This window comes from Mustelus asterias, chromosome 1 (assembly GCF_964213995.1).
Source record: "Mustelus asterias chromosome 1, sMusAst1.hap1.1, whole genome shotgun sequence".
In the NCBI taxonomy this organism is placed as follows: domain Eukaryota; kingdom Metazoa; phylum Chordata; class Chondrichthyes; order Carcharhiniformes; family Triakidae; genus Mustelus; species Mustelus asterias.
Window position 1 is genome coordinate 194,460,383 of NC_135801.1, and position 22,347 is coordinate 194,482,729.

The following is a 22,347-nucleotide window of genomic DNA, read 5'->3' on the forward strand; positions in this document are numbered from 1 at the left end:
TGGATTCAAATCCCACCACAGCAACTGGTGCAATTTAAATTCAATGAATAAATCTGGAATATTAAAAGGTTAATCTCAGTAATGGCGACCATGAGAACATTCATCCATTGTCATTAAAAACCCATCTGGAGCAGACGCGATGGGCTGAATGGCCTAATTCTTCTCCTATATCTTATGGATCACTGTTGGGAAATCTGCTGTCCTTACCCAGTCTGGCCTACATGTGACTCCAGATCCACAGCAATGTGGTTGACTCTCAACTGCCCTCTGAAATGGCCGAGCAAACCACTCAGTTCAAGGGTAACTCGGGATGGGCAACAAATGCTGGCCCTGCCACTGATGTCCACATCCCATGAAAGAAATCCAGATTTTATTGATTGAATTTTTAAATTCCACCAGTCGCCATGGTGGGATATGAGTCCAAGCTTTAGCCGAGAGCTCTGCATTAATACGATAGTGATATAACGCAACGCTGCCAACTCTGCAATAATGACAAATTATCTCTCATTTCAATGGGAAATAAGAGCCTTTCGGGCATTACTCCCAAGGAGGATAGAACTCTTTGAGAGCGCCAGGGACCCGGGTTCAATTCTGGCCTCGGGTCACTGTCTGTGTGGAGTTTGCACATTCTCCCTGTGTCTGCGTGGGTTTCCTCCAGGTGCTCCGGTTTCCTCCCACACTCCCAAGATGTGCGGGTTAGGTTGATTGGCCATGCTAAATTTACCCTAATGTCAGGAGGATTAGCAGGATAAATATATGGGATTGCAGTAGCGGGGCCTGGGTGGGATTGTGGTCAGTGCAGACTCGAGCTAAATGGCCTCCTTCCGGGTTCTGGCCAAGGTCCTGGGATTCATATCCCGGCTTTGGGTCACTGACTGTGTGGAGTCTGCAGATTTTCCCCGTGTCTGCATGGGGTTCCTCCGGGTGCTTCTGCTTCCTCGCAAAGACGTGCTGGCCATGCTGAATTCTCCCTCAGTGTAGCCGAACAGACACCAGAGTGTGGCGACTAGGGGACTTTCACAGTAACTTCATTGCGGTGTTAATGTAAGCCTACTTGCGACACTAATAAATAAACTTTAAAGACTGAACTAAAGTCCTTCAGTGGCGAGAAACTGCTTGAGTTGAGTACACATTAGATGGTGAAATACGTTGCAAACCTTTTTTGGAATCTTAGAGCGAAATTATGTGGAGGCTTCAGCTCTCGCGCCCATAAGAAAGCGAAACCATCGGGTGGGTGAAAAAAGGTTTTTGAAACAGAGACGCAAGATAATAGCTTTTCACTCACGGATGCACGATGGCACACTGACCTTCCCGTTGGAATCCTTAGGCTGAAGTCCAAAGGCACGGACAACATAAACCCTGACTAAACACTCCTGGAGTCCGCTGGCTGGGAGTTCATGGAACTGACGAGGTGGGTTGGGTACAGAGGGGTCATCAGGAAGTGCATAGATCTTGAAACTGCCCTGGAGACATCAACAGCATTCAGTTAGGGACATCATAACAACACAGTACAATCATTTCAATTGGTTAGTGTATCGTCCAGTGTAGAATCCTCATGTCCAATCCCGGAAATTCCCAGTGGATTTAACCCAAAGCGCTGTTAGGTTGGTGGGATCTTGCTCTGCAGCAAGGCCGGCACGGTGGCACAGCAGTTAGCACTGCTGCCTCATAGCGCCAGGGACCCGGGTTCGATTCCCGGCTTGTCTGTGTGGAGTTTGTACATTCTCCCCGTGTCTGCGTGGGTTTCCTCCAGGTGCTCCGGTTTCCTCCCATACTCTAAAAATGTGTGGGTTAGGTGGATTGGCCATGCTAAATTGACTCTTAGTGTCCAGAGATGTGTAGGTTAGGGGGATTAGCAGGGTAAATGCACGGGATTAAGGGGTTTCCTCCAGGTGCTCCAGTTTTCTCCCACACTCCAAACATGCGCAGGTTAGGTTTACTGCTAAACTGCCCCTTAGTGTGGGGGGATTAGCCGGGTAAATACGTGGGGTTATGGGGATAGGGCTTGGGTGGGATTGTTGTTGGTGTAGGCTTGATGGGCCCAATGGCCTCTTTCTGCACTGTAGGGATTCAATGATTCTCTGAGTCCCTGCATTACAGCAGAGCGGACATTTCTAGTATACTCAGTCGGAGTTCAAGAGGGTCAACTAAATGGTTACACGTTTTCTCCTCCCCTTCCTCACAACAGATGTGATAATGTCTAACTTCCAGTTTCCTGGCAAAACACACACATCTTGCAATTGAACATCAATGTAAGTCAGGAGGCTGGACTCAGAAGCAGAGACCTCTCCTTTATCAGTTGGTTTCAAAGGTACTTTCTGCTTATCTTCGTAATTCAGCATTAAGCAGGAACTGAACCTGACACCGTCCTATGCGGGTATCTTAGAGACGCACCAATTGATACCATCAATTATTGGATTGTTGGTGAAGCTTTTCCTCTGACTCTTTCATTCCATTGGATTAACCTCTCCAACAACCCAATTTCAAATGCTGAACATCATCAAAGCTGGGTGACACTGCACCTTGTTCCCTTACCTTGAATTCTCCCACCACTGAAGGATCCTCATCTTCACCCTCAGTCTTCCCACGGTGCAGAGTGAAGGTACGGCAGAAATCTGTTAACCCTTCAAACGCCTCGACTTTCTCCAACTCAACATTGTAGACCTGTGGAACATAAGGATGGCAAAGCGTGAGGGTCCTTCACTGTCTACTGAGGAGCCCAGCAGAACGTGGAATCGTAAGATCACAGAACAGTTCCAGCACAGAAGGAGAACATTCAGCCACAAAAGGTCATGAACATAGACCAGTCCATCACGCTAACCAGCCTCCCATCCATTGACTCTGTCGACACTTCCCGCTGCTCGGAAAAGCAGTCAGCATAATTAAGGACCCCATGCACCCCGGACATTCTCTCTTCCACCTTCTTCCGTCGGGAAAAAGATACACAAGTCTGGGAACACATACCAACTGACTCAAGAACAGCTTCTTCCCTGCTGACATCAGACTTTTGAATGGACCTACCTCGCACTAAGTTGATCTTTCTCTACACCTTAGCTATGACTGTAACACTACATTCTGCACCCTCTCCTTTCCTTCTCTATGAAGGGTATTCTTTGTATAGTGGGCAAGAAACGATACTTTTCACACTATATGTGTAACAATAATAAATCAAAGCAAATCAAATCAGTGCTTGGAGCCTGGCTATTCACAATGTACATCAATGCTTTGCAAGAGGGAACCAAATGTAATATTTCCAAGTTTGCTGATGACACAACACTTGATGGGAGTGTGAATAGTGAGGAGGATGTAAGGAGGCTCCAGGGTGATTTAGTCAAGTTGAGTGAGTGGACAAACACAAGGCAGATGCAGTGGATGAATGAATACAATGAAGATCAAGTGAGGAACATGGAAGAGTTAATTGGATTGTTTTAAAGTGTGAGTCAGCAATTTGGAGAGGGAATGGGTTTCCACACAAAGTGCTGTGGAAATCTCGAACCCTCTCTCAGGGCTGTGCTTGCTGACATTTTCAAAACAAAATTGAAGTGATATTTTTGTTGGATAAAAGAAGAGTGGGTGAATGGAGTTAAGATGCCATTCAGCCCTGAGCTAATGGGCTAGCAGAACATGACTGAAGGACTGAATGGCCTGCCTCTGTTCTTAATGATCTTTGGAATAAATGAGAGAACAAGGCTGTTCACTGTGGCCAGCACTGATAATCCCGGGAAGAGTACGGATTGCACACAGTACCTGGAGTGTGTCAAAGCCTTTGTCCAGGTAAGTCCCACATTTGTTGGTCTCTCCCGTTGATGCATAGAACTTGCTCCACCAGTCCACAAACTCGTCTTCCTGAGGGAACAAACAACATCATCCATGGCAGGTTGGCCGAATGAGGACTCAGTGTCGGAAGTAGCAAAGCATTTACTGTCAAATAAGATCACTCTTTCCTTCTCCCGCCAAGGGTGATCAGAATGTGGAGCTGATACTGGTGCAAGGTGATAACACAGCAGCCAATCAGCAGCTATACATCCCCTCACCCCCACTCACCCACCCACCCATCCTCCCACCACCCACCCCTCACTCCCCCCAACAGGCCCACCCCCCCCCCCCCACCCCCCCCCCAGTGTCCTCCCCACCATCCCCCCAACCCATCCCCTCCTCCTCCACCCCCACCACCTCACTGGCCACCCTACCCTCCCCACCCATCCCCCCCACCCCCACCCACTCCCTTGCCACCCCCCCTACCCTCCCCACCCACTCCCTTGCCGCTCCCCCCAACCTCCCCACCCACCCCCCCACCCACCCAGCCTTGTAAAGGTGCCTTGGAATATTTTGCTCTGTTGAAGATCCTATGTAAAAGCAAGTTGTTTTCAAAGAACAAAAAACAAAGAAAATTACAGCACAGGAACAGGCCCTTCGGCCCTCCAAGCCTGCACCGACCATGCTGCCCGACTGAACTAAAACCCCCTAACCTTCCGGGGACCATATCCCCCTATTCCCATCCTATTCATGTACTTGTCAAGATACCCCTGAGAAGTCACTATTGAACCCGCTTCCACTACCTCCCCGGCAGCGAGTTTCATTCATAGAAACAGAAACTAGAAGCAGGAGGAGGCCACTCGGCCCTTCGAGCCTTCTCCGCCATTCACCTTGATCATGGCTGACCATCAAATTCTTCTGATCGCCCCTTCCTCCCATATCCCTTCATCCCTTTAGCCCCAAGAAATAGATCTAATTTATTTTTGAAATCAGACAACATTTTGGTCTCAGCTACATTCGGTGGCAGTGAATGTTGTTCCTTGTTAATCGGAGACTCTAACAATCCATTTACCCTCCACCAGACAAAACAATTCTAATCCCATTTATCCAGCCAGTTTTCAGGTCTCTTCAACCATCTATCCAATCTAACCTTCAGTGCTAACCTCAAAGGATTACTGCTTCCATGCAGACACTGGATAGTAACTGATACCCATATAGGTTGTTAATGATTCTGTCAAACTCACCCACATTGTCTCCTGATTCTGCAAAATGTACGATGCAATCAAAAATAAAACATCAGTTAGTCTGAAGATTAGCAATTAAACATTCACCCCACAAATGGAATAGGATCGACTTTCTTTCAATGAGGGTGTTGCTGGAATTTGTTGTCCATCCCTAATCGCTGCTGTGAAGTTGGTAAGCCACCCTTTTTAAATGTTTTACTCCATTCTTAAAGTTACAAAGTCAGTGCTCAGAGCGGATCCGGGCAAACCCGAATCCATTCCTCGCCTGCTCCAAAAACCAAACTCAAATTCCAATTTCAAGGCCAAGTGCTGGTAAATGGGATTAGGTGGGAGTTCAGGTGTTTCTCGTGTGTCAGTGCAGACTCGATGGGCCAAAGGGCCTCTTCTGCACTCTGTTGCCGGAGTTTTACGGGCATGCCCGCCCCAGAGTCGGGAACACCTGGGAACACCATCACCTGGAGGTTCCCCTCCAAGCCACTCACCGTCCTAACTTGGAAATATATCGTCGTTCCTTCATTACCACTGGGTCAAAATCCTGGAACTCCCTCCCTAACAGCGCTGTGGGTCTACCTACACCACATGGACTGCCGCGATTCAAGAAGGCAGCTCACCGCCTCCTTCTCAAGGGCAATTAGGGATGGACAATAAATGCTGGCCAAGCCAGCAATGCCCACGTCACGTGACAGAATTTAAAAGGTTTTAATCGATCCCTAGATCCGGAATATTTGGGAGTGTTTACAAGAATGTGGCTGTTTACATGCCCTTTGCTTCCTGGTGTTAACCAATAAATCACCAGATTTATGGAATTTCCAACTTGCTGTGGGGGAATGTGAACTCATGAGCTCACAGATATTAACTGAGTACCACAGACACTAGTTTACAGCACCGGCATGAAAGACATGGTTACATGGGAGCCAGGTGGTCTGACACCAAATAACGATTCATGCCAAAGTGTTTTAACTCTCTGAACTCCACCTCCCAAACATGCAACCTCCACCAGCTAGAAGGACAAGGGCTACAGTTACGCTAAGCCTCCAAGCTCCCCTCCGAGTTACATTCCATCTTGATTTGGACATACAGGGGGGAATTTTCCTGTACTGCCCGCCACAGGAATCGTAGCGGGCGAGGGGTTGGCCATGGAAAGGTCCGTTGACCTCAGGTGGGATTTTCCGGTTTTCGGGCGAGCGTGGTCGGAGAATCCCGCCCATAAAGTCCTGGAACTCCCTAGCTAACCGCACTGTGAGGGTATCTGCACTACAGGAACTGCAGTTACAGAAGAAGGAAGTCTACCACCACCATCTAAAGGGACAGCTTGGCCTCGGCGATTAATGTTCTTGATACACTGAGCAACTGTAAACAAAAATGAAATGGATCTGATGCACTGAAACCCTTCAGTCTGTTCCCGTGACGGCTTCAGCCAGAGTTTCCGACAAGAAAGTGGCTGCAGCGTTTAACGCAAGGAGCTGAGAAAAGTTTAACGGGATTGTTAACTAATCCGACCATTAAACCTGCCCAAGACATGACATTGAAGATATGTAAATGAAGCCATACGTACATGGAGACTGGACATAGAAGGGAATTTATTCAAAGTTGAGCTGGTCATGCAGCCTGCAAACTGCAAATTAAAAGGAGTTGTTAGAAGGGTTAGTGCACCAAGCAACAGCAAGATTTAAATACAAGGGCATCCCCATCCAAAACGCCATCAAGGCAGGGTTGCCACATCCTGCCTTGAACACAGAACACAATTTATTCATAACATCACTGGGTCAACCTGATGGGACAAAAAAGACCGTCAGTACGGGTGCAAAAAGGTTTGCGTGGAAATGCAAGTCTTCGATGGGCCGAATGGCCTCCTTCTGCACTGTAGGGTTTCTATGATTTCAATCTATGATTTTATCCCCCCTCCCACATGTCGATAAAGGGAATGCTTGGCATTCCTTTACTCATACACCAATGATACCAATTCTCCAGTAATAGTGGGTTAATGATCGATGTTGGGGGGGTTGACCACAGCAGAGATTAGGCACAAGGCGAAGCTGATTACAATACAGTGACAATGAAGGTTAAGAGATGGCATGGCGCTCCAAGGGATTTGTCTTTATCATTCCTGTCCGATTAATCGATGAAGAGAAACCGATGAAGGATGACCCGACAGACCTGCACTAGAGAGAAAAGGCACAGATACTTCAAAGGCCGGTTTCTGAATTCAGCAAACTGAGTCCTCATGGGAAAGAGGCAAAGAGCTAGACTAGAGCTTCGACAGAGAGTAGTAAATATTCTTCCATTCCTGACGGGCATGTGGTTTCAGATTGGAAGCTTACCTGGCCCGGAATCAGAGGCTGTCTGTCATCAATATCAATTAGCACATCATCTCGGAACGAGGGGCTTCGTTCATCTACAGAGAGAGAGAGAGAGAAGATGGCCCAAGCCTAAAGGTTTAACTCCAGACCTGCTGTCGGCACACTCTTTCTATCAGCACATTGCAGCACTACCACTGGTGGGAAGACATAATTACCGAGAGACAAGTTTACATAGATAGTTCTCATTATTAAAATAGACACAGAGATTTACAATGGAAATAAAACAATAAGGACAAATGTGAGGTAATGCATTTTGGAAGGTCTAATACACATAGGAAATATACAGTAAATGGCAGAACCCTTAAGAGTATTGATAGGCAGAGGGTTCTGGGTGTACAGGTACACAGGTCACTGAAAGTGGCAATGCAGGTGGAGAAGGTAGTCAAGAAGGCATGCGGCATGCTTGCCTTCATCGGCCGGGGCATTGAGTTTAAAAATTGGCAAGTCATGTTGCAGCTTTATAGAACCTTAGTTAGACCACACTTGGAATATAGTGTTCAATTCTGGTCGCCACACTACCAGAAGGATGTGGAGGCTTTGGAGAGGGTTCAGAAAAGATTTACCAGGATGTTGCCTGGCATGGGAGGCACTAGCTATGAGGAGAGGTTGGAGGAACTTGGTTTGTTCTCACTGGAATGACGGAGGTTGAGGGGTGACCTGATAGAAGTCTACAAGATTCTGAGGGGCATGGACAGATTGGATAGTCAGAAGCTTTTTCCCAGGATGGAAGAGTCAATTCCTAGGGGGCATAGGTTTAAGGTGAGAGGAGCAAGGTTTAAAGGAGTTGTACGAGGCAAGGTTTTTACATAGAGGGTGGTGGGTGCCTGGAACTCGCTGCCGGGGGAGGGAGTGGAAGCAGATATGATAGTGACTTTTAAGGGGTGTCTTGACAAATACCTGAATAGGGTGGGAATGGAGGGATATGGTCCCAGAAGGGGAGGGGGTTTTAGTTAAGTCGGGCAGCATGGTCGGTGCAGGCTTGGAGGGCCGAAGGGCCTGTTCCTGTGCTGTAATTTTCTTTGTTCTTTGTTCTTTGACTCAACATTTAAACAGACGCTGATTGACAGCACCAAAATAGTGAACATTCAAAGACTATTTCCTCGGGTGGATGGAGCTATTACAAGGGGGCATAACTATAGGGTTCATGGTGGGAGATATAGGAAGGATGTCTGAGGTAGGTTCTTTACGCAGAGTGGTTGGGGTGTGGAATGGACTGCCTGCAGTGATAGTGGAGTCAGAAACTTTAGGAACATTTAAGTGGTTATTGGATAGGCACATGGAGTACACCAGGATGATAGGGAGTGGGATAGCTTGATCTAGCACAACACCGTGGGCCGAAGGGCCTGTTCTGTGCTGTACTGTTCCATGTTCTATGTTCAAACATGGTCCAGATGAACTTGCGACTCTCACCAGCCTTTACAGATGCACCATAGAAAGCATTCTTTCTGGTTGCATCACAGATTGGTATGGCTCCTGCTCTACCCAAGACCTCAAGGAACTACAAAAGGTTGTGAATGTTGCCCAGTCCATCATACCCACCAGCCTCCATTGACTCCATCTACACTTCTACACCTGAGTATGACAGGGAAGGTGGATGAACGTAAAGAGTTTCATGGGTAAGGTGGATTAATTTAAAGCTTGGATTACTACATGGAACTATGATGTTGTGGCAATTACAGAGACTCGGATGAAAGAAGGGCAGGACTGGCAGCTTAGCATTCCAGGGTTTAGATGCTTCAGGCAAGATAGAGAGGATGACAAAAGAGGTGGGGGTGTGGCTTTACTGATTAGGGAAAATGTCACAGCCATACAGAGGGAGGATATCTTGGTGGGATCATGCAGTGAGTAGAACTCTGGAACAGGAGCGGTGCAACCACACTCTTGGGGTTGTACTACAGACCTCCCACTAGCCAGCATGAGGTGGAGGAGCTGACATGTCAACAGATTATGGGAAGATGTAAAAACAACAGCGTTGTTGTGATGAGCGATTTTAACTTCCCGAACGTAGACTGGGATTCCGTTAATGCTGGGGGCTTGGACGGGGCAGAGTTTGTTCAGTGTGTCCAAGAGTGCTTAAGGCAATATGTAGATAGTCCAACTCGGGAAGGAGCTATCTTAGACCTGGTTCTGGGAAATGAGCCTGGACAGGTGATTGATGTCTCAGTGGGCGACCATTTTGGGAACAGTGATCACAATTCTATAAGTTTCAAGATACCTGCAGAAAAGGATAGAAGTAGTTCCGGAGCGAAAGTATAAAATTGGGGGAAGGCTAACTACGACAGTGTTAGGCAGGAGCTAGGAATGTAGACTGGTGGGGGCTGTTTGAGGGTAAATCCACATCCGATATATGGGAGTCTTTTAAAAGTCAGTTGTTAACAATTCAGGACAAATATCTCCCTGTTAAAATGAAAGATAAAGATGGCAAGATTCGGGAACTATGGATGACAAGAGAGATTGTGAGCTTAGTGAAAAGGAAGAAGGAGGCATACATAAACATCAGGAAATTGAAAACGGATAAGGCTCTTGAATACAAAGATAGCACAAATGTGCTTAAGCAGGGACTTAGGAGGGCAAAAAGCAGCCATAAAATGTCCTTGGCAGGCAGGATGAAGGAGAATCCCAAGGCCTTTTATATGTGTATAAGGAGGAAGAGGAAAGCTAAGGAAAGGGGAGGTCCACTTGAGGACAGTGAAGGGAATTTGTGTGTGGAGCCAGATGAGGTGGGTGAGGTCCTTTACGAGTACTTTGCATCAGTATTCACAAAGGAGAAGGATGTGGTGGATGGTGAGTGTAGAAAGGAGGATGTTGCATGTGGTTAAATCTCATGGAATCCAGGGTGAGGTAGTCAATTGGAGACAAAATTGGCTTGATGACAGAAGACAGAGGGTGGTTGTAGAAGGTTGTTTTTCAAACTGGAGGCCTGTGACCAGCGGTGTGCCTCAGGGATCAGTGCTGGGTCCACTGTTATTTGTCATTTATATTCATGATTTGAATGAGGATATAGGAGGCATGGTTAGTAAGTTTGCAGATGACACCAAGATTGGCAGCATAGTGGACAGTGAAGAAGGTTATCTAGGATTGCAACGGGATCTTGATCAATTGGGCCAGTGGGCTGACGAATGGCAGTTGGAGTTTAATTTAGGTAAATGCGAGGTGATGCATTTTGAGAGATTGAACCAGGGCAGGACTTACTCAGTTAATGGTAGGGCATTGGGGAGAGTTACAGAACAAAGAGATCTAGGGGTACATGTTCATAGCTCCTTGAAAGTGGAGTCACAGGTGGACAGGGATTGAAGAAGACATTTGGCATGCTTGGTTTCATCGGTCAGAACATTGAATACAGGAGTTGGGACGTCATGTTGAAGTTGTACAAGACATTGGTAAGGCCACACTTGGAATACTGTGTACAGTTCTGGTCACCCTATTATAGAAAGGATGTTATTAAACTGGAAAGAGTGCAGAAAAGGTTTACTAGGATGCTACTGGGACTTGATGGTTTGAGTTATAAGGAGAGGCTGGATAGATTGGGGATTTTTTTTCTCCTGGAGCGCAGGAGGCTTAAGGGTGATCTTATAGAGGTCTATAAAATAATGAGGGGCATAGATCAACTAGATAGTCAACATCTTTTCCCAAAGGTAGGGGAGTCTAAAACTCGAGGGCATAGGTGTAAGGTGAGAGGGGAGAGATTCAAAAGGGTCCAGTGGGACAATTTTGTCACACAGAGGGTGGTGAGTGTCTGGAACGAATTGCCAGAGGTAGTAGTAGAAGCGGGTACAATTTTGTCTTTAAAGAAAGATTGAGACAGTTACATGGGTAAGATGGGTATAGAGGGATATGGGCCAAACGCGGGCAATTGGGACTAGCTTAGGGCAGCATGGACAAGTTGGGCTGAAGGGCCTGTGACTGCGCTGTAAACCCCTATGACTCTATGATTCTGTGACTCTAACGTGGGTGCACTGTGACTATTCCCTGGCACCGGCTGTATGTTGTATAATTAGAGTTGTTATCTGAGCAACCACATTGGACAGGGGTTAAAGGAGAATTCAGCTCTTACCAGCTTGAAGAATAGCAGATTGCCTCTTCTCCATATAAGGATCACAGTAGAACTCTCCGAGAGACCGGATTGTACATTGTCCCACTATCGGTCTCCTTCCAAACTGTCTGTTATCAATCACCTTCACAGTGATGGGTGGAGAATACAGTTCCTCTTTTGGTAAACACTGGGGTGGGGAATAAGTTAAAAAAAACGAGAGTTAAAAGCATCAGAGATAGTGCAAGATATAATAAAGTTTAAAGTTTAGTTTATTCATTAATGTCACAAGTCGGCTTACAGTAACACTGCAATGAAGTTACTGTGAAAATCCCCTAGTCGCCACGCTCCAGCACCTGTTCGGGTACACTGAATTTCACATGGCCAATGCACCGAACCAGCACGTCTTTCAGACTGTGGGAGGAAACCGGAGCATCTGGAGGAAACCCATGCAGACATGGGGAGAACGTGCAGACTTTGTACAGACAGTGACCCAAACTGGAATCGAACCCGAGTCCCTGGCGCTATCAGGCAGCAGTGACCTCCGACACTGTTCCAGTCAAGCTCAATCTGAGTTGATAAATAACACTTCATTTTCCGATAACACACTTTACTTTTCCAAACAACATCAAGTTCAGCAATTTCAGATCATCACTCTGCTCCACAAAACTCTGAGATTCCATACCAACCGACTCAAGAACAGCTTCTTCCCTGCTGCTGTCAGACTTTTGAATGGACCTACCTCGCATTAAGTTGATCTTTCTCTACACCCTAGCTATGACTGTAACACTACACTCTGCACCCTCTCCTTTCCTTCTCTATGAATGGTATGCTTTGTCTGTATAGCGCGCAAGAAACAATACTTTTCCCTGCATACTAATACATGTGACAATAATAAATCAAATCAAATTAAATCAAAAATTTCAGACATCATCTATCGCTGGTGATTCTGCTGTTGCCATTTACACCTCCCCTCGGCCAATCTTTCCTTTCCTTTCTTTGTCTCATTACCATCTCCTTCTGCCTTACACCATCAACCCCTTTTGTCACTTTGTCACTCCTGCCTGCCACATTAACATAGATCATAGAGGGGCTTTAGATTGGTTTCACTGGTCGGCACAACATCGAGGGCCGAAGGGCCTGTACTGTGCTATAATGTTCTATGTTCTATGTTCTATTTCTTTTCTTCTCTCCTCCCTTCCCACCCGCTCCCCCCGCCACCTCCCGCCCCCATCTTTTTTCTGGACTTTGAATCTGTTACATCTCAAACTTCCTCTGCTCTGAAGAAAGGGCCTCAACTGAAATGCGAACCGGAATTCTCCGGCCATTCTTGTCCCGCTACCGCTGCAAGCGAGGAAAGAGAATTTGGCGCTCAGCCAAATCTCCGTTCACTGCAGCGGATCCGGAGAATCCCGCTGGCATGAACGGCTGGAAAATTTTGGCCGCTAACTCTGTCTCTCTCCTGAAATGGTGCGATGACAATAATCTCTCCCTCAGTGAAGGAGATAGTCATCGACTTCAGGAAGCGTAGGGGAGAACATGTCCATGCGGTGATGAAGTGGAAATGGTCGAGAGCTTCAAGTTCCGAGGCGTTCAGGTCACCAACAATGTTTCCTGATCCCATCATGGTGATGTTGTAGTGGAGAAAACCCCACCAACACAGCTACTTTCTCAGGAGGCTAAGGAACTTTGACATGTCCACTACGACTCACACCAATTTTTACAGATGCCCATAGAAAGCATTCTTTCTGTTTGTATCACAGCTTGGTATGGCTCCTGCTCTGCCCAAGACTGCAAGGAACTGTGAATGTAACCCAGTCCATCACGCAAACCAGCCTCCCATCCATTGATTCTGTCTACACTTCCCACTGCCTCGGCAAAGCAGCCAGCGTAATTAAGGATCCCACGCACCCCGGACATTCTCTCTTCCACCTTCTTCCATCATTCAGTGAGATAATGGCTAATCCATGACCTAACTCTATCTCACAATCTCAGATTTAATGTATTAATCTAGAGAGTTCCAAATGCCTATCATCCTTTACATGAAAAATTGTTTCCGCATTTCACTCTAATAGTTAGACCATTCACCCACTAGTCCTAGGTCCAAAATCATCTCTGTCTATCTTATCCTTGTCTCGTAATCCTGAAAACTTTGATCAAATCACTCCTTAATTTTTTTAATTAAATTTATTTGGAGTTTGTTCAATCTTACCTCGCAGCTTAACCCTGTGGTTCAGATATCATTCCAGTAAATCTACACTGCGCTCCCTCCAGGGCCGATATATCCCTCAGCATGTGTAATGCCCAATACTTTTCCCAGTACTCCAGGTGTGATCTAAGCAGGGCTTCGTATAGCCATTAATAAGTATGACTTCTACCCTCTCGTAGACTAAGGTCTCAGGTCAATATTTCAGCACTGCTGCCTCCTGACCGTCTGTGTGAAGTTTACACGTTCTCCCGTGACTGCTTAAGACTTATCTAGATAGCCACATGAACGGAGTGGGAATGGAGGGACACAAAAGAATAGTCTAGTTTGGACCAGGGAGCGGCACGGGCTTGGAGGGCCGAAGGGCCTGTTCCTGTGCTGTATTGTTCTTTGTTCTTTGCATGACTTTCCTCCAGGTGCTCCGGTTTCCTCCCACGCTCCATAGATGTGCGGGTTAGATGGATTGGCCATGCTAAATGTGCAGGATTACGAGGATAGGGTGGGGGAATGGGTCTGGGTAAGATGCCCTTTTCAGAGAATCGCTGCAGGTTTCATAGAGCCATTGAAATGAAACAGCATAGAAGGGATCCATTTGGCCCAACTTGTCCATGCTGAACCAAAACACCCAGGTGCCCTTTCGATGGGCTGAATGGCCTCCTTCTGCACTGTAGGGATTCTATGGGGTTCCATTTGTCTTTTTAATGATTGTCTGGAGCTGTTAATAACATTTTAATGATCTATTTAGCTAGCTGCTCTGATCTCTTTAAATCTCCACTGTTTCTAGCCTTCTACCATTTACAAAACACTCTGTTCCATCCATTTCGGGTCCCAAGTGGGTGACCTCATTCTGTTTTTCTTTATTCCTTCATGGGCCATGGGCATCGCTGGCAAGGCCCACATTTGTAGACCATCCCTAATTGCCCTAGAACTGAGAGGACTGAAACCCATTTGCCACAATTTTGCCCATTCACTGAATCTAACAATATCCTGGAGTGATTTTCCATTTAGGATTAATGCTTTCTCCACACCCTATGTTTCCCTTAAAATGTAGTTGTGCACAAACTGTTTGTCTCAGGATAACAATGTAATATCGCAATGTAAGAGGCAGCACGGTGGCACACTGGTTAGAAACTACAAAAGGTCTTGAATGTAGCCCAATCCATCACGCAAACCAGCCTCCCATCCATTGACTCTGTCTACACTTCCCGCTGCCTCGGAAAAGCAGCCAGCAAAATTAAGGACCCCGGACATACACTCTTCCACCTTCTTCCGTCAGGAAAAAGATACAAAGGTCTGAGCTCATGTACCAACCGAACAACTTCTTCCCTGCTGCTGTCAGACTTTTGAATGGACCTACCTTGCGTTGATCTTTCTCTACACCCTAGCTATGACTGTAACACTACCTTCTGCACCCTCTCCTTTCCTTCTCTATGAACAGTATGCTTTGTCTGTGTAGTGCGCAAGAAACAATGCTTTTCACTGCATACTGATTCATGTGACAATAATAAATCAAATCAAACCAAAGCACTGCTGCCTCACAGCGCCAGGGACCCGGGTTCGATTCCCGGCTTGGGTCACCGTCTGTGTGGAGTTTCCACGTTCTCCCCGTGTCTGCGTGGGTTTCGTCTGGGTGCTCCGGGTTTCCTCCCACAGTCCGAAAGACATGCTGGTTAGGTGCATTGGCCATGCTAAATTCTCCCTCAGTGTACCCGAACTGGCGCCAGAGTGTGGTGACTAGGGGATTTTCACAGTAACTTTGTTGCAGTGTTAATGTACACCTACTTGTGACAATTATAAAATAAACTTGAGTTGAAATGTTCTTGTGCACCCATGCAGCGTAATGGGCACGCTGCTCATGGCTAAGTTATTGACAGAATACACAGGCTCCTTACCACTTCTATGAACAGGATGGAAGTGTTGAAGTTTGGGTTCTTCTTGGCATTCTTAATGACGCAGGATTGCACGATCTGGCCTCCGCATTCCACGATGAGGCTGGGGGATGAGACGCTCGCTAGCTGGTAGCTCTTCAGGTTTCTCAGACCCCAGGCCAGAATCTGCAGTGAAGCCACAAGAGGTTGAAGAGGCATTAACCCAGCCTATCAGAGACATCCGACCACCATTCGGGTGACATTGCAAATTATTATTATTTTATCTGAATGCATGAAGCGTGAGGGGAGGCGATGGCCTCCTGGTATTACTGCTAGACTAGTAATCCAGAAACTCAGCGAATGTTCTGGGGATCCAGGTTCGAATCCCACCATGGCAACTGGTGGAATTTGAATTCACTAAAAATTGAAACACAGTCTGGAATTAAGAATCTACTGATGACCATGAAATCATTGCCAATTGTCAAGACAAACCCACTTGTTCACTAACATCCTTTAGGGAAGGAAATCTGCTGTCCTTACCTGGTCTGGCCTACATGGAACCACAGCAATATGGTTAACTCTCCACTGCCCTTAGGCAACTGGGGATGGGCAATAAATGCTGGCCAGCCAGCGACAGCGATGTCCCACAAAAGAATTAAAAATAGGATGAGATGAAGAGATGTGGGAGGCGGCCCATGTGGAACAGGAAAACTAACGTTGGCCTGAATGGCACAATTTTTATGACATTTAGCTCAACCGGTTCAAAGCTGGCCGGGGCATTGAGTTTAAAAATTGGCAAGTCATGTTGCAGCTTTATAGAACCTTAGTTAGGCCGCACTTGGAATATAGTGTTCAATTCTGGTTGCCACACTACCAGAAGGATGTGGAGGCTTTGGAGAGGGTACAGAAAACACTTACCAGGATGTTGCCTGATATGGAGGGCATTAGCTATGAGGAGAGGTTGGATAAACTTGGTTTGTTCTCACTGAAACGACGGAGGTTGAGGGGCGACATGATAGAAGTCTACAAGATTATGAGAGGCATGGACAGAGTGGATAGTCAGAAGCTTTTTCCCAGGGTGGAAGAGTCAGTTACTAGGGGGCATAGGTATAAGGTGCGAGGGGCAAGGTTTAAAGGAGATGTACGAGGCAAGTTTTTTATCCAGAGGGTGGTGGGTGCCTGGAACTCGCTGCCGGGGGAGGGAGTGGAAGCGGATACGATGGTGACTTTTAAGGGGCATCTTGACAAATACATGAATAGGATGGGAATGGAGGGATATGGTCCCCGGAAGGGGAGGGGGTTTTGGTTCAGACGGGCAGCATGGTCGGTACAGGCTTGGAGGGACGAAAGGCCTGTTCCAGTGCTGTAACCTTTTTGGTTCTTCATTCTTTCTTTGCTGTTTGAATGGCCTGTTTCAGTGCTGTGAGGTTCGATGTAAACGTCTGCTTTGGTGAACAGGGAATCTCATTATAGGTGTGGGCCACGGAATGCTCCGGGATATCATGTAGAAGGAGGCCCCAGGCTGGAACGTCCCGTGAATCAGGTCTGGAAGTATCTGTGAGTCCGAGGAATGTGGAAGCTAGGAGCAGTGGATGGCGGGGCGGTAGAATTCCGGCAATAGGGTGGGATTTTCCGGCTTCGCTCACCCCAAAACCGGAAAATCCCGCCCAAGGTCGATGGACCTTTGCATGGTCTGCCCCACCCGCTACAATTTCTGTGGCGGGCCGGATGGTAAAATTCCACTCATAAAGTAAAGTCGCCATAATCCCAGATGACCATAGGCTGCTGTCCCCTTTGAGGGAGAGGGAGCTGACCGGTGGTGATTTAACCTGAGGATCACCACACCTCAGGCGAGGGGCAAGGTTGAGAAGAATGAATAACGTCAGCCGGTACGGGAATTGAACCCACGCTGTTGGCATTGAGCTCTGCATCACTGACCAGCTGTCCAGCCAACTGAGCGAAACAACTCCCCACCTTTTTATATTCTTGTAATATGTGACAGGGTGGCCCAATGGTGCAGTGGTGAGCACTGCTGCCTCACAGCGCCAGGGACCCGGGTTCAATTCCGGCCTCGGGTCACAGTCTGTGTGGAGTTTGCACATTCTCCCCGTGTCTGCGTGGGTTTCCTTTAGGTGCTCTGGTTTCCTCCCACGCTCCAAAGATGTGTGTGTTAGGTTGGTTCGCCGTGCTAAATTGACCCTAGTGTCAGGGGGATTAGCAGGGCAAATATGTCGGGTTACAGGAATAGGGCCTGGGTGGGATTGTGGTCGGTGCAGACTCGATGGGCCGAATGGTCTCCTTCTGCACTGTAGGGATTCTATGATTCTATGAGTCTTTTTAATGAAGGCAGAAAACTTCCCCAATTGGAGATAGCTGTTCTTAATGACCAACTTAAAGTGCGTTAAATTGATCACAAACTCGTTCCGATCTCGTTGGTCCACCAAGCAGCTTGTGAGTACCCACCTCGATGCCAGTGCGCTGCAGGACGGGTTTAATCCCCTGGGGCACCATGTAGATGTTGGGCTCCCGTTGTGGTGGTGGGTAGGGCAGATCTGTGTCATCCTCCTGGGCGAAGGGCAGAGAGAGGGAAAGAAAGAGGAGTTAGTGAGCTCAGGGGAAGCTCCGCTAGCAAGGCTGACACACAATCAAATCCGCCGTGCAAACCTCGGTGCCCTCTGCGAGGGAACTGGACACCGAGGAGGCAGGGGCATCGGGTGGGGTCATCAATAAACCCGGGGCTTTGTTAATGAGTCTGGCTCTGAGGAAACACTTGCGCGGCGCGGCGGTTACTCATTGACGGACAGGCAGCATGCACATGCACACTCACTTGCCTCCACTGCCCCACACATGCAGCAAGGCACAGAGAGATACATAGAGTGCAGGAGAGGACAGGTCTGTGCTCAGTGAAGCAAAGAGGCAGAAGGCTGAGTGAGTGGGCACAAGCAAGGTAGATGCAGCATGACATGGATAAGGATACGGATAAGAATATTTCCAAATGCAGATGATACAAAGTTGAGTTTAGAGGGTGAGCTGTGAGGAGGATGCAGAGATGCTTCAGCGTGATTTGGACAGGCTGAGTGTGTGGGTATCTGCATGGCAGATGCAGTATAATGTGGATAAATGTGGGGTTATCCATTTTGGTAGCAACAATAGGAATACAGATTATTACTTGAATGGGTGTAAATTGAGAGAAGTGGATACTCAATGAGACCTTGGAGTCCTCGTGCATCAATTGCTGAAAGTAAGCGCGCAGGTACAGCAGGCAGTAAAGAAAGCAAATGGTATGTTGGCCTTCATAGCGAGAGGATTTGAGTATAGGGACAGGGATGTTTCACTGCAATTCTCCAGGGCATTGGCGAGGCCACACCTGGAGTATTGTGTGCAGTTTTGGTGTCCTTATCTGAGGAAGGATGTCCTTGCTATAGAGGGAGTACAGGGAAGGTTTACCAGGCGGATTCCTGGGATGGCAGGTCTGAGGAGAGACTAAATTGGTTAGGACTGTATTTTGTTTCTATGTTAATGAGGGGGATAGTGAGAGTGAAACATGACTGAGAGGTGATGTGCATGCCCAGAGAGAGGCAGGGTGAAAGGGCTGGAAAATAGAGCGTGATGAGGGAGAAAAAAATACAAAGCAGGAATGGTCACATGAAGCAATGAAGAGGAATCCATTTTGGCAGCAATAACAGGAAGGCAGATTATTACCTGAATGGGTGTAAATTGAGAGAGGTGGATGCTCAGAGCTGGGGAAAAGTAGGAAAATGAGTGAGAGATAGGTAGTGTAAGGGATAAAACAGGATGAAATAAGAAGACAGCGAGTGAAGGACAGAGAGTGAGAGGAGCGAGAGAGAAAGTGAACAAGAGAGAGAATGAGAGACATTCGCTGGGGCGGGGCTCGTAAAATCCCACCTGAGGCCAACGGAGAATTCCGTTTCTCCGAGCTGCGCCCACACCGGAATGGGGATGAGTGCGGCGGTAAGATTCTGGCAATAGAGAGAAAGGGGGTGGGGGAGACAGAAAGAGACAGAGAGAAGACTGAGGCACAAAGACCGACAAACAGAGACTCAGGCAAATCCTGAGAACTGAAATCTTCTTCTTTCGATTAACAATGAGGAGATGACCATAATCGCAAAGGGATCTCAGGCAGGGATCACGGTTCATACATATTTTCTCAGGTTCAGGCAGAGTTTATATATAAACGACATTACAAAGCCACGAAAGGGTAAATAAAGCTTCAGAGGTCTGTGAAGAAGGTGAGCAGATATACCCATCGCAGTAGACCCTCGCAGAAGAAATCCGGAATGCAGAGCTGATTTCAGAGGAGGATTGTGGAGGGAGGAAGCAGAGAGAGGTGGTTAGAAACCCGAGAAAAACAAGGATTCAGAAAACATGAGAGAGAAAAACGACAGTTGTTGGAGAAATGGAGATTCTCTCAAACTCTGAACTCCAGCCCTCCTTCCCCTCACCCTCCATCCCTCTGACCTCCCCCCTCACCCTCCATCCCTCAGACTTCCCCCCTCACCCTCCATCCCTCAGACTTCCCCCCTCACCCTCCATCCCTCAGACTTCCCCCCTCACCCTCCATCCCTCTGATCTCCCCCTCACCCTCCATCCCTCAGACTTCCCCCCTCACCCTCCATCACTCAGACCTCCCCCCTCACCCTCCATCCCTCTGACCTCCCCCCTCACCCTCCATCACTCAGACCTCCCCCCTCACCCTCCATCACTCAGACCTCCCCCCTCACCCTCCATCCCTCAGACTTCCCCCCTCACCCTCCATCCCTCAGACCTCCTCTCCCTCACCCTCCATCACTCAGCCCTCCTCTCCCTCACCCTCCATCACTCAGACCTCCTCTCCCTCACCCTCCATCCCTCTGACCTCCCCCTCACCCTCCATCCCTCTGACCTCCCCCTCACCCTCCATCCCTCAGACTTCCCCCCTCACCCTCCATCCCTCAGACCTCCTCTCCCTCACCCTCCATCCCTCTGACCTCCTCTCCCTCACCCTCCATCCCTCAGACCTCCTCTCCCTCACCCTCCATCACTCAGACCTCCTCTCCCTCACCCTCCATCCCTCTGACCTCCCCCTCACCCTCCATCCCTCTGACCTCCCCCTCACCCTCCATCCCTCAGACCTCCTCTCCCTCACCCTCCATCCCTCAGACTTCCCCCCTCACCCTCCATCCCTCAGACCTCCTCTCCCTCACCCTCCATCCCTCAGACTTCCCCCCTCACCCTCCATCCCTCAGACCTCCTCTCCCTCACCCTCCATCCCTCAGACTTCCCCCCTCACCCTCCATCACTCAGACCTCCTCTCCCTCACCCTCCATCACTCAGCCCTCCTCCCCCTCACCCTCCATCCCTCTGACCTCCCCCCTCACCCTCCATCCCTCTGACCTCCCCCCTCACCCTCCATCCCTCTGACCTCCCCCCTCACCCTCCGTCCCTCAGACCTCCTCTCCCTCACCCTCCATCCCTCAGACTTCCCCCCTCACCCTCCATCCCTCTGACCTCCCCCCTCACCCTCCATCACTCAGACCTCCCCCCTCACCCTCCATCCCTCTGACCTCCCCCCTCACCCTCCATCCCTCTGACCTCCCCCCTCACCCTCCATCCCTCAGACCTCCTCTCCCTCACCCTCCATCCCTCAGACTTCCCCCCTCACCCTCCATCACTCAGACCTCCTCTCCCTCACCCTCCATCACTCAGCCCTCCTCCCCCTCACCCTCCATCCCTCTGACCTCCCCCCTCACCCTCCATCCCTCTGACCTCCCCCCTCGCCCTCCATCCCTCTGACCTCCCCCCTCACCCTCCATCCCTCAGACCTCCTCTCCCTCACCCTCCATCCCTCAGACTTCCCCCCTCACCCTCCATCCCTCTGACCTCCCCCTCACCCTCCATCACTCAGACCTCCCCCCTCACCCTCCATCCCTCTGACCTCACCCTCCATCCCTCTGACCTCCCCCCTCACCCTCCATCCCTCAGACCTCCTCTCCCTCACCCTCCATCCCTCAGACCTCCTCTCCCTCACCCTCCATCACTCAGCCCTCCTCTCCCTCACCCTCCATCACTCAGCCCTCCTCTCCCTCACCCTCCATCCCTCACACCTCCTCCCCTAACTCTCCATCCCTCACACCTCCTCCCCTCACCCTCCATCAACATCCTCTCCCTCCATCCCTCAGACCCCCTTCCCCTCACCCTCCATCGCTCAACATCCTCTCCCTCACCCTCCATCCCTCAGACCTCCTCCCCCTCACCCTCCATCCCTGAACATCCTCTCCCTCACCCTCCATCCCTCAGACCCCCTTCCCCTCACCCTCCATCCCTCAGACCTCCTCTCTCTCACCCCCCATCCCTCAAACCTCCTCTCCCTCACCCCCCATCACTCAGACCTCCTCTCCCTCACCCTCCATCACTCAGACAGCCTCTCCCTCAGCACTCTTTCTCACTACCTGTGCCTCTTGGATCTGTACTCTTTTGATTTTTTACCCTTCCAACAGTTACCTTTGACCTTTAGCCCTCGACCTCTGGGATCAGGGCTGATTGTGTCTCGGGTCTTCAGACCTCCTCACGGTCTTATTTAGAAGGTAATCATGATAAACCCTTCGGTAAATCATTGTCTTGTTCCTTAACATCTATTCCCAAACCTGGAACTCTCTCCCTCTGCAACGCCCCTTCATTCCTACTCTTCCCGCATTACATAGAAACATAGAAAAACTACAGCACAAAACAGGCCCTTCGGCCCCACAAGTTGTGCCGAACATATCCCTACCTTTTAGGCCTATCTATAACCCTCCATCCTATTAAGTCCCATGTACTCATCCAGGAGTCTCTTAAAAGACCCCCTTGAGTTTCCCTCCACCACCACTGACGGCAGCCGATTCCA

The 22,347-nt window shown here is 48.7% G+C and overlaps 1 protein-coding gene across 3 annotated transcripts in view; it reads right to left on the reverse strand.

The window, feature by feature from the left end:
* The window catches only part of dysf (dysferlin, limb girdle muscular dystrophy 2B (autosomal recessive)), a 334,329-nt gene that overhangs the window by 55,498 nt on the left and 256,484 nt on the right, over nt 1–22,347 (reverse strand). For all 3 annotated transcript variants that reach the window (XM_078224513.1, XM_078224514.1, XM_078224512.1), the window contains 9 exons: nt 19,729–19,770; nt 17,928–18,029; nt 15,489–15,650; nt 11,415–11,580; nt 7,322–7,395; nt 6,556–6,615; nt 3,748–3,846; nt 2,536–2,664; nt 1,308–1,463 (listed from right to left, as the gene is read on the reverse strand). In XM_078224513.1, coding sequence (XP_078080639.1) covers nt 1,308–1,463; nt 2,536–2,664; nt 3,748–3,846; nt 6,556–6,615; nt 7,322–7,395; nt 11,415–11,580; nt 15,489–15,650; nt 17,928–18,029; nt 19,729–19,770 — 990 coding nt within the window. The remainder of the gene's footprint in view (nt 1–1,307; nt 1,464–2,535; nt 2,665–3,747; nt 3,847–6,555; nt 6,616–7,321; nt 7,396–11,414; nt 11,581–15,488; nt 15,651–17,927; nt 18,030–19,728; nt 19,771–22,347) is intronic.